This window comes from Rhinolophus sinicus, chromosome 15 (genome assembly GCF_057876585.1).
Source record: "Rhinolophus sinicus isolate RSI-liver-muscle chromosome 15, RSI-T2T, whole genome shotgun sequence".
NCBI classification, from domain to species: domain Eukaryota; kingdom Metazoa; phylum Chordata; class Mammalia; order Chiroptera; family Rhinolophidae; genus Rhinolophus; species Rhinolophus sinicus.
Genome location: NC_142515.1, coordinates 109032067 through 109044985, shown reverse-complemented (window position 1 = coordinate 109044985; position 12919 = coordinate 109032067). Strand labels below are relative to the sequence as shown.

Below are 12919 nucleotides of genomic sequence, written 5' to 3'. Positions count from 1 at the left end.
AGTAGCAGTGATGGTAGTGGTAGTAATAATAGAAACAATGGTAATAACAGAGGCAGAAACAGTGTTTCATTTAGTTTTTGGTATGTATGGAACATATAAACAATTGGAAGTAGCTCAGAGGAATGTGAGAAAAAGACAACTGTCTTTTTGTCATTCAGTGAGAGTTGATAGGTGGAGTCTTGGGAATGGATGAGAGAGGCTTGGAGTGTGGGGGGAAAACAGCAAGGGGAGAATCAGGCAATCTGGCTAAGACAAAGGACAAGGGGAAAGCTGAGGGTATTGGAGAGAGTGTTGTTTAAATTCTTACCCATCAGATTCAGGGATTGTGGGAGGAAAAAACTAAGTTCTAAGAAGGGCACTGTTGTTAGTGCCAAATAATAAGAGAACATTCTCAAGGTCAAGGAAGACAACCTGTGATCTGCCCCAACCCTCATTACAAGCCATTTTTCAACCATGTTTTCATCTTACTCAGAATTATCTTTCCTTTTCTCACAGTTAAAAAATTTATATATATGTGTGTGTGTGTGTGTGTGTGTGTGTATACATATACATATATATATATATATAAATATATATACACACACACATGAAATATTTATCATAAATTAGTAAATGGTTCATACTCTACCCACCCTCTTTAATACAGATTTTTAAAAATATTTTGTTTGGCTTCTCTTTTCCTGCTAATCGTTTTTGCTGCTTATTAACACCAGTAAACCATGTTGTAAACAGATGTACTACCATCCAGGATTTGTTGTTCCATTTATAGAGCACAGACAGAGTAGATTTAGCCTAATTCTTAAGGGTCCTGGGATTTTCAGAATGGTAAATTAACATGGGCCTCAATTTACAGTCACCAGCTGCATTAGTCCCTAATGAGAGTCAGCCTGTCCTTTGAAGCTTTGAAGCCAGGCATTGATTTCTCCTCTCTAGCTATGAAAGTCCTAGATGGCATCTTCTTCCAATAGAAGGCAGTTTTGTCTACATTGAAAGTCTGTTGTTTGTTATTTAGTGTAGCCACCTTCATGAATTATCTTAGCTAGATCTTCCGGATAACTTGCTACAGCTTCTACATAAGCACCTGCTGCTTCATCGTGCATTTTTATGTTATAGAGACCACTTTTTCCCTTTTCCTGGATTAGTCTTTGGCTTAAGGAAATGCTGTGGCTGGTTTGATCATTTATTCAGACCACTAGAACTTTCTCCATATCAGCAATAAGGTTTTCACTTTCTTATTACACATGTGTTCGCTGGAGGAGCACTTTTAATTTCTTTCAAGAACTTTTCCTTTGCATTAACAATTTGGTGAACTGTTTGGCACAGAGGCCCAGCTTTCAGCCTATCCCAGCTTCTGACAAGCCTTCTTCACTAAGCTTAATCATTTCTAGCTTTTGATTTAAAGTGAGAGACAACTGACTCTTCTTCTCACCTGAACACTTAGAAACCATTGCAGGGTTATTATTTGGCCTTGTTTCAATATTGTTTATTCTCAGGGAATGGGAGGCCCCAGGAGAGGGAGAGAGACAGGAAATGGCTGCAGTCAGAACATACATATTTATTAAGTTCACCATCTTATATGGGCACAGTTCATGGCTGTCCCAAACAATTACAATAGTAACTCAAAGATCACTGATTACCAATCACTGTAACAAAATATTATCAATAATTAAAAACTTTGAATTAATGCGAGGATTACCAAAATGTGACACAGATACAAGAAGTGAACAAATGCTGTTGGAAAAATGGCACCAATAGACTTAGTTGGCGCAGGGTTGCCACAAACCTTCAGTTTGTAAAAACCACAATATTTGTGAAGCACAAGAAAGCAAAGCACAACAAAATGAAGTGTGCCTGTATTCATTTACTCTTTCTGATGTTCCTCCCCTTTTTCTACTTTCCATATATGTCATTTAAACAAAGTATTCAATATGATGTAAAATGTGACAACTGTGGGTCTTTAAATAATATCTAGCACAACGAAAGTTGATCTATTGTTTCTTCCCTAAGAACGGTCCCGAGGATATTATCTCAGGCATCTTCCTTATAATCATCATTGTTGCCATTATGCATTGCACGTGGCCTTTTAAAATTTGTAATTTGTATTTATGGTGCTTAAAAATGCAGTGGTCATAATGCAATATAAAATAACTGCAATTAGTATATTTATTCTTTTTCCACTTCAGTATTTCAAAAATAATAATAAACTCCCAGTGAACTTTTATCCTGTAAATGACCTGATATGACATATTTGAACTTACTGTGAACTTTCACATGAACTTTTAGTTATCCTCTATGAAATATAACAGATGGAAATTAGGCAGATTTTTCAAATATTTTTAGATGCAGCACTTTGACGTGTTTAACAGAGACAACAGGGCCAACTATCTTTTTCCAGTGTTTACTTTACTGACTTTATGGTACTGCAGGTTGTTTAGTTACATTATATGCCTGAATTAAGAGGTTCCATTATATTTTTGTTTGGCTTCTTGATATTAAACCAGCACTTGTATATGCACTTAAAGACGAAACTAACAAGGTTATAAAATGTAAGAAATTCTAAGAGAACTTTCTTGAACACATTGAAATAATATTATTTCAAATCATTTAAATTCTAGAGGTTTTTAAATATTCCTTTCAGGTTGTAGAATATGAATCGGCTACATTTTTCACATTGAATAGTTTGCAGCTAGGAATTCAGTTCAAAATGCACTTGGTTTCTGAACAGTCACTTGGGAAAGGAAGAGGAAAATTAATTGAGTATCAGCTATTGTATTACTACTGTCATGGTGTGAGATAGGCTCCTTATAGGTACTTTATCTTTACATCTCTCTTCTGAAAGTAGTTTTTATGCTCATTTTACAAAAGGGTTGAGTAACTTTCCTGAGAACACAGCTAAACTAGGAATTAAATCTAGGTCTCCCAGACTTTCAAATTCTTCCGCCTTCAACAGTGATGTAATTTAAATACATAGCAAGTTAAAATAACTTGCAGTTCTCATTTTAGGGGAATTTCTAATATTCTCCACTCTTTAATTTTTGAGTTCATTTTTAAAAACAGCTTTGTATTAAAAGTAATGAACAGATTTTGTGTTAAAATACATGATCCTGTTTTTTTTCTCCAGTGTTTAGGTATTGAAGGTGGAATAGTGCAGACTCAAGGAGCAAAGGGGTCTCTTCCTTCTTCCTTTTATAAGGTTTTCTCCTGTGTGATTTTGTTACCTGTTTAGAGTTCAGGGAGGAAGCACGTAAATTTCCCTCTGTGCAATAGATAGAGGGATTTAATTAGACATAAAGTATTAATTTCCTGGGGAAAGTAGGCAGAAAACATGGTGGGAGGATAAACCCACAGACTATCCTTGGGTTCTTAATATTGGTAAGATTAAGTGGTATATATAAATTCCAGAACTTACAATTACACTTAGGGTAATTCCTTAAATTTACAGTAATCATTATTCATATAAAACTACAGATGTGTATGGTAATACCATAATTACAAAGCATTGTAGAAAAGGACTGTAGGGTAGATTTTGAAGTACTAATACAGAGAACATATATCTATAAGATATTAAAAATAATGTTACTATTTTACATGTGGTATATTCAAGGCAGGAAACATAAAATTCAGGCATATGTGCTTCATTCTTTTATCCTATTGCTTTGACAAGGCCTCTGAAGGCTACAAAGCAATGCTATGTCTAAAATAAAGCATCAGTGTAAAGAAAAGCAAACTGACAAAATACACCTTTCTTTAAAGTGCCATTTGTTTATCCATAATCTACAACTATTCTAATTAGGACTTTTTTGATTGCAAGTGACAATTCAAATTAGCATAAACAGAAAAGGGTGGCAGGCACATGCAAACATAAACACACATATTTAGATTATATTAACATTAGGAGCATTTCCTCAACATTAAATACTTTTTCATGTTATTTCAAAAGTGCTCCATAGCACCCTACTAGCGGCACATACCATAGTGTATGGAACCATGCCATTCTTGTTGCACATTTAGATTGTTGCCAACAGGGGATTTCCAAATTCTCATCCCAAAAAGAAGAAAAGGCTTGATTGGAAGTTTAAGTAGCAGTATGATTTAAAGCCACAAAAATATTTATCTAAATTCAGAAATAAAGGTCAGATATAGTTGTAATTAGTTATTGAGTTGTTTAGCTAGCAAAATTTTTAAATAATTTATTAAATTCAGTGTTGACTCAACAGTAGTTTAAAAAAAATTAGTTTTTGAAGAACGTATTTCTTATAATGAACTTTTTTTTTTAAGGAGGGCACAGCTCACAGTGACCCATGTGGGGATCGAACCGGCAACCTTGGTGCTAGTACCAGCACCATGCTCTAACCAACTGTCCACCCCCCCTTATAATGAACTTAAGTCTCAATTTATCTTTTGTTGTTGTCTTGAGTTTGTTTTTGTCACTTGATAATTGGGATAACCCTACACAGTTGGACTAGTTTCTTCATATAATTTTAACCAGTACCCATAATATCTACGCTAGTGTTTGCAGTTAGAGCTTTGAGTTTCTTGAACTCTGTGTGTTAGGCCTATTCTTTGACACATTATCTCTGTTAAAAAATAAAGCCACAACTTGGATTAAAACAATTTTTTATGTATTTTTCTAACTTTCACCAATGAAATTACATTTTTATTATAACCTTACCTTATAAATCCCCACCATTTATTTTTAAAGCTTGCACTTTACCTCTATGAAAATCATTATTTCATTTAAGAAAAGGCAACTTTATGTCTGTGTGTACTTGGAATCGCTTTTCTGATCAATAGTTACATGGTCCATTCTAGGGCATATTAATGATGGCATAGATTAATGCCATTGTTTATATTTGTAACTTTATGTCTACAAGTAAGTGTTTGTTACCACAATGGTTTTAGAGCAACTGCTGTCTGCACAATGGGAAGGCCAAAAGCAACTGAAAGAGGAAGGAGAACAGCTGAAAGTATATTGGAAAGGTTTGTACATGAAACAAAAAGATGGGTTTTCCAGTCTAACTAGATTTAAAGCATGTTTGTGACCAAATTACTTAGCAAGGATGATTATTATTATTACTTAACATTTTCCCCTAAAGTATTTATATATTTATTCAGCACTTTATGTATTGAGTGACAGGTACTGAAACAAATGAGTCCTGTACCAACAATTTTACAGTTTAGTATGCAGATACCCAGAAACAAGTAAGTATTAGAAAAGTTTTATGGATACTAAATTCTACTAAAAAACTTACACATTTTTTTTCTCTTAACCTAAAAATTACGTTCAGAAAGTTAACATAATGTACACAGGCAATAGAATGAGAAGTAAAAGATCCTTTGATAGGTCATATAGTACCTCCAACTAACAACTTTTATAAAATTTCTGATGCTTGAATCAAATCATTTACATGCTGTCTGCAGTAGTAATTCTCCCTACCATATTGTGTTTTTAAAGCATGTTGTTGAGTTGATCAAGAGAATCTGGGTTAAAGATTGAAACCCCTATTAATAAAAATAAGTTAAGTATTGGTGAGAGATATGAAAAGACAAATTAGTGCTAATTTCTTCTTTAATAGGGAGGGACTCATCAATCATTTTATTTGTTATCAACAATGATGATCAAAAACATTTATAAGTACAAAAATATATAAAGAGGAAAATGAATGAAAATAGCCTATGATCCAATCACTTGACCTAGAATCAAAGTGTTTTTAAATTAAAGACAACTACAATTTGAATTTTTAAGATTATCTACATAATTAATTAATTAATTAATTATCTCTTTCAAGTAACATTTGAATTCTACATGCCAATCACTTCTGGTCTCTAGATATGTAATTGTGAGCAGAACAGACCAGGTGACTATCCTCATGGAGATAGACATTAAACCAATAACCCACAAGTAAGGAATTGAAAAGTACTGTGAAGATTAAAAAGTGTTATGAAAAAGAATAATAGGGGAACATAATTTAAATTTAGCAGTTAATGAAGGTTTTACTAAGTGATGTTTAAACAGAGAAACCTGACATATAAGTACCTTCTTGGGCACTCAAATAAAACAAAAGCAATGAAAACATAGTTATACGTCACAATGGCTGATATACATTATTCAGTAAATACTGTTGAATGAATGTGTGACTATTCCAAAAGTCAGCAAACAAAGCAAACATTAAAACAGAAAGCGTAAAACAAGATCTCAAGTTAAGGCAAAATGATAGTTTTACAAATAAACATAAATGTTATAAACTGCTCAATTAAAAGATAGTCTCTTAGAATAGATGAAAATCCAAATCCAAATAAGTGTTCTAATACACATTGAAACAAAACCATTGAAGAAAGTCAGAAATATCAGCATAGGCAAGAAACAAGAAGGGTAAGGAGGTAGAAAAAGAGGGGGAAGAGAATGAGAAGAAAAAAATAGGGAGAGATAATATAGTAAAGTAGGATTCAAATGGCATAAAATGTATCATACACAATAAACATCATGTAGTCATGTACTTTCGTGTGCTAAATAACAGTGCATTAAGACATTTAAGTCAGAATCATTGGATACCTAAAGACAAATGGGGAGAAATATAATTGCTATGGAATTTTAACAGGCCTTAATATTTATCAAATTGCCTTAAAAAAACATAGAATAGTATAATAATACTGAATTAATAGTTACAGGTAAAACGTTTTGCTTCATGAGACAAGTGTGGACCTTATTTACACACACACACACACACACACACACACACACAGACACACAGACACACACCTGAATATTATTCAGTCACGTAAAAAGAAAGAAATCTTGTCATTTGTAATAACATGGATGGAACTTGAGGGCATTATGCTGAGTGAAATAAGTCAGATAAAGACAAATGCTGTATGATCTTGCTTACATATGGAATCTGAGAAACATTGATCTCATAGAAACAGGGTAGAAGGGTAGTTGCCAGGGCTGAGGGGTGAAGAAATAGAGAGATGTTGGTCAAAGGGTACAAACATTCAGTTCTAAGATGAATAAGTTCCAGGGATCTAATGTACAGCATGGTGACTATAGTTAACCCTGCTGTATTGTATACTTGAAAGTTGCTATGAGAGTAAAGCTTTAATGGTCTCACCATAACAACAGTGAAATGATAATCATGTGAGGTGAAGGATGTGTTAACTAATCTTATTGTGGTAAACATTTCATAGTATATACATGTGTTAAGTCGTCACATGCTATACCTTAAGCTTACACAATGTTATATGTCAATTATACCTCAATAAAGCTAGAAGAAAGTTAATTCCCCATCCCAGGCTTTACCATTGTGTTAATAGAGTCAGATGTTTTTGCAGACTTTCTAAGAGTAAAATATTTTAGCAGCAAGATTACTGTCCTTTTCCACCTTAACTACCCTTTTGTCAAACTTTTCCATGTATGTTGACAGCCTCCCAGGCCATTCTGTGTGTATTCTCGCCAGCCTTGTTGGTGTAGGCTCTGCTTTCTACAGGAATGTTGCTACCCAACCACACCAACTCACCTAATTTCATGATATTGAAAGTGAGGCCAGAAGTTTAGTTGCTGTATGAATGATCTTCAGCTCCCAGAACCAGAAGTAAATGGGTAGTCAGGGAGAAATAGGTTTGAAAGGTGTGTAGCCAGAATGCAGTCCACGTACGGAAAATTCTTCCGATCATTAGGTGCGTGCAATTCATTAAGTCTGTAAAATGTATTAGGAATGTAGGCGAATTCAATTCTCATTGCCAGCTAGTCAAAGCTGGAAGACCTCCCCTCTCAGAAATATAATTGGCAGTGAAACATATATAATTATAATAATACCTCAAAGTGACATTATTTTTAATATAAAATATTATTGAAAGTTATTACTTGGCTCCCAGAATCTTGGGAGAACCGTAGAACCATTTTATATACTACTCAGTCAATCCTCTCTCTTTCCCTCCCTCCCTCCCTCCCTCCCTCCCTCCCTCCCTCCCTCCCTCCCTCCCTCCCTCCCTCCCTCCCTCCCTCTCTCTCTCTCTCTCTCTCTCTCTCTCCTGCACCAGGCAGGTAGGATCCTGTATGCCAGAGTCCACATTAGCCGTCTCAGAAGAACCACATGGCTCCATCACCCTCCTACCCAGAGTTACAAACTCCCTCCCTGCAGTGGTCACCCCTCATTGCTCATTTCTCATTCAAGTTCTGTTTGCTGGGGACTTTGCCCAAAGGCCGGCACCCTGGCTGCAAGACTGGGAAATGTTGGAGTTAGAATGAGTGAGGGTGAGCCAACCTGCAGAATCTGCCACAGTTTCCCGCTTCCTTATAAATTCACTGCGAGACTTTAGGCAAGGTGCTTCACTGCTCTAATCCATTTTCTTAATACCAACCATGAGGATTTGGGGCTCCATGAATTCCAAGTGTTCTTATAGTAATACAGATCTGTGTTTGTACTAGTTAGAAATTCTGGCTTTAGTGATGGGATTCTTAAATGAACTCGTGAAAGTAAGTCAGTGGAATTTATTGGCTCTTATAAGCTGATTGTGGGAAGAGCAGGGGCGAAGCTGGTTTTAGGGGTGGTGTCTGGCCTCTGGCTGTCTCCCCTATCTGCTTTCTGTGTGTTGGCTGTGAAGATCAGCTTCTCCATGAAGCTGAAGCTGCAGCCCCGACAGCCCCAAGGCTCATACCCAAACAGCTCTGAATCATAGAGGAAAAGAACTCATTTCCTGGAATCAGTTTTGAAGGTCCAGAAGGAGGGCTCTTAGTAGCCAAGCTTTGTTTGTGTGCCTGCTCTTGTGGCCAGAGGACTGGTCTTTAACTAGAGAAGGGGTGTCATATGGGCACCCAGGACCTGTTTTAAGGCGTCAGCCACCCCAGTCTGTGATCAATGCAGAATCCAAGATCCAGTGTACCACAGTACGTGATGTGGGGTTTATTAATTTGTTTTCAGGCTTTCATTTTGTGAATCTCAATATTGTATGGGGTTTAATAGGAGAAACGAACACCATATAGGCTGAACACCTGCCTTCAGGAAACTTAAAATTTCATTATAGAGACAAAAGCAAATAGAAGCACATGAAGACCCAGCTATAAACAAACAATATAATAGTTTTAGGGGAAAAGATCTGAAATCTTAACACAGATGAATTTGAACTTGGAGGGATGCACTGGTTTAACAGTTTTTGCCAGGTATTTTTCCCCAAATCATATTCCCAATCCAAGTCATACTTGGCTTGAAAGGTCATTGTGAAAATATAACATTGATAATTTTTCTTAAACTTTTGACCTTTCTCTTTTTTTCTCAGATATTGATTGTGTTTATATAGATAACATTTTCCTTTGGAAAGGACATTATTATACTGAAATATATTTTGTCTTTAGCAATAAATATGACAATATTGTCCTTTGGTCTTATACTTTATGAATATAGCTTGTATAATAAGAAAAAAATTACCATTTCTCCTTGGAATCAAGGAATAAGTAGCTCACCCTAAAATTTATCTGAACTGCAGATAGCATTTTGCATATCAGGTTATATTGTGTTGGCAATTAGATTGTGGAAAATGTGTGAAAAGTTTCATCTGATCAGTGTGTCGGCCTTTGGTTCATCATACAAATGAACTTCTTGGTTTTATAATCTGAAGCACATGCATATTAAGTAGGGAAAACTAGTTGTAGTAAATCCTGGCAATAATCCCGGTATTTCAATAATGTCACATTGTTATTTCTGAATTTACTTGTAACACTGTTACATAAAGGTCTTATTTTTAAATTGTTTTAGTCTTGCTGGCTTCTCTTCTGCTGATTAGATTGATTGAATTTTATTTCATTAGATTTTATACTTATATGTTATGTCGAAGCTCTTGAATGCATTTTGTACCCTTTTCCTCATGGACAATCCATATAGATGTAGTTAGTGGTTTACTCATATTTATACTGTTTATTTCTTCCTTGGAATTTTTATTGCAATAGGCAATAACCAATTTATGTACTTCAGGGATGATAGAGGATCACTCCTTGCTTTCAAAAGCGGGATATATTCATTCCAACAAGTGTAATATAATGGTTTTAATGACTAGCAAAATCACTTTAATGACTGTATGTCCCAGCTTATGTCCCTTTTTTCATTGTATGGCAGATCACAGAACTTTAGGAGGCTGAATTTACAGGGCTTAACTGGATGTGAGGGACAAGGGAGAGAGAGTCATCAAAGATCATTGTGAAATCTGGCTTAGACCACTGGGTGAATGGTGGTGCCGCTCACGGAGAAAGAGAACATCGGGGAAGAAGCAGGTTGGGAAAATCTGTAGGACTTTTCAAGATATCCAGTAGGGAGCCACTGGGGAGACATCAACATATAGAAATAATTTCATCTCAACATGCAAAAGATTTGCCAAAAAGGATCCTTCAAAATAGGCTTAGAAGAATCTGCCAGAGTTGGAAAGAAGAACTAGGACAGAAGGCATTTAACAATTCAAGGAAAGAAAATATTTCAAAAAGAATCGAATGATCCTGGTGTCAAATGCTGTCAAATGCTATAAAGAGGTCAAATAAGATAAAAACCAAAAAATTCTCATTGGATTTTGCAATAAGGATGTTGCTGGTGACTTTGGCGAAAACACTTCAGTCAAGTGGCAGGGACTGAATCCAGACACAACAAGTTGAGGCATATCAATGCTTTAATCATTAGAAAAATAGTTGGTGTGAATAAATCTTATACTTGTACCGTGTTTCCCCGAAAATAAGACCTAGCTGGACAATCAGCTCTAATGTGTCTTTTGGAGCAAACATTAATATAAGACCGGGCCTTATCTAACATAATATAATATAAGACTGGGTATTATATTAATGTTTGCTCCAAAAGACACATTAGAGCTGATTGTCTGGCTAGATCTTATTTTCGGGAAACACGGTATATGGAAATGCTGTACTTGAGTATCAAGTTAAGTAAAGATAAAGAGAGGCCTGTCTTTATTACCATAACTGAAGTAGCACCTCCCGTAGCCTATTACCTTCTTTGTATCATAAAACTTACCACTGTCTGCAATTATATTATTCATTTATCATGTCTACTGTCTGTCTCTCCCTTCTAAAATGTAAACTCTCAGCAGACAAGTGATTGTTACCACTCACTACCAACTGTCCAGCACCAAGAGTAGTGCCTGGCTCATCATAGGTGCCCACTACATGTATGTTTAATGAATGAATGGACAAGGTGCAAATGACAGCAAAATATGAACTGGGAGAGTGTATCGCTCTGAAGGGCGAAAGCTCACTTAAAGGAAATCAAATTCACACCTTGAAATACTTCTCCTCATTTGTCATGATTTGAATGCATAATTCTAAGCCCTTACTCTTTAAGATGATGGCTAATTCTTGTAATAAAATAATCCTGTACAATTCATTATCCTGATGCAGATTAGCAAAAAAAATTTAAGGTAAAAGTCAAAATTCTAGAAAAAAGCCAGAAATGGCTATTGAGATATATATTATTTTAGATTATTATAGATTACCATATATAATTATATTATTTTGGGGTTAAACAAGAAACTGAGAGAATAAGCTTTAGAAATAAATAATACATTTTTTAGGGCTAACAATTTAGCAAAATTTGGAATGATCTTTACAGTATAATTTCTAGAATGAGCAATGAAAAAAATGACTGTGCTATCTTATTTTACATACAAAAAAAATTAAATTGGCATTGCATGTGTATTGGATATCAGTCTTAGATATAAATGTTTCTTAATAATCAATGCCAAAGTAGCATAAAGCATACTGGGTGGTGTCCATTTTTAATTGTTGATAATGCTTTAAATATTAATTTGACATTTTTACTTTGCTTTATTTTTATATATTTTATTTGTGAACAATCATAAAATCCCATTTGACCTAGAGAGCAGGAATATGCAATAGGGACCTACTGTTGAGAGGTTAAGCAGAGTTCAATAACTATACAGTATTTCACAAACCCTCTGCTGACCTTTGTTTCACATTAAAATGACCAGAGTTTGACACCAAAATGACAGCTGATTAAAACAACTTGAGATTTCAAAGTGCTTGAGTGTATATAAATATTGTTAACTGATCTCATAGTGCGTTGGAAAACTCTTTAAGAAAGTTCCTTGGTTTAACAGTTTGCTACATTCTCCTCTTTTGGTTGGAGCAAAATAACACCGCCTCTCCCCCGCCCCCAAGTTTTATCTTCTGAATTTAGAGGAAATAGAATAATAATTAAAAACATGCAGTTGAACTCAAGAGACCCAAGATTGGAGGTTAACACTGTGAATGTAAATTACTACTCTGTGCACAAATCTGAGATTCAGATTCCTGTTGTTTGCTAATAGGACAGACAGAGCTCCAAATTAACTTCATGGAATGAGAGGTCAGGAGTCAGAATATATAGACAATTCATCACTACAATGTATTTTTGCCACTTCTTTTTCTATAACAAAATACGTCGGGATAGGGGGAACTCTCAGGGATCAAGGTAGGCCAGGGACAGATCATTTCTATCCTCTGGTCTCATAGTCCTCAAAAGGGCAGATCTACTGTCAAGCCTCTATTTAAAATTGCCTTGACTTTATTTTTTAAAATCTCATTCAAGCTACTGTTTATCCTAAAGATAATACGGTAGCTACTTAAAGCCTCTGTGCAGTTTTCTGTGAGGGAGGATAACTTGGGATGACAGCGTGGAAAGAAGAGGGACAAGAGTGATAAGCAAGAGTCACAATACTGTCGTTTTTTATGAGACAGGACAGATTATCAGCCATACAGAGTTCAGGCAGAAGCTTTCCCCTGAGGCTTGCAACGCTTCTAAAAGGCATTAGCATCAATTAGTAAAGAATTAGTTAAGAAAAGTGGAGGCTGACTGGGGCACTGCCTCAGGGTACTCTGAGGAGCAGAGAAAAGAGTGTGCCGTCCCCTGCAGGTGGGTGAGTGAAATGAGAA

General features: G+C 35.5%; 1 protein-coding gene across 1 annotated transcript in view; it reads left to right on the top strand.

The window, feature by feature from the left end:
• Positions 1-12919, top strand: part of LOC148755285 (uncharacterized) — a 72137-nt gene that overhangs the window by 23456 nt on the left and 35762 nt on the right. The window contains 2 exon segments of the mRNA XM_088792676.1: positions 3122-3203; positions 4875-4980. Of these exon segments, the coding sequence (XP_088648802.1) occupies positions 3122-3203; positions 4875-4980 (188 nt within the window).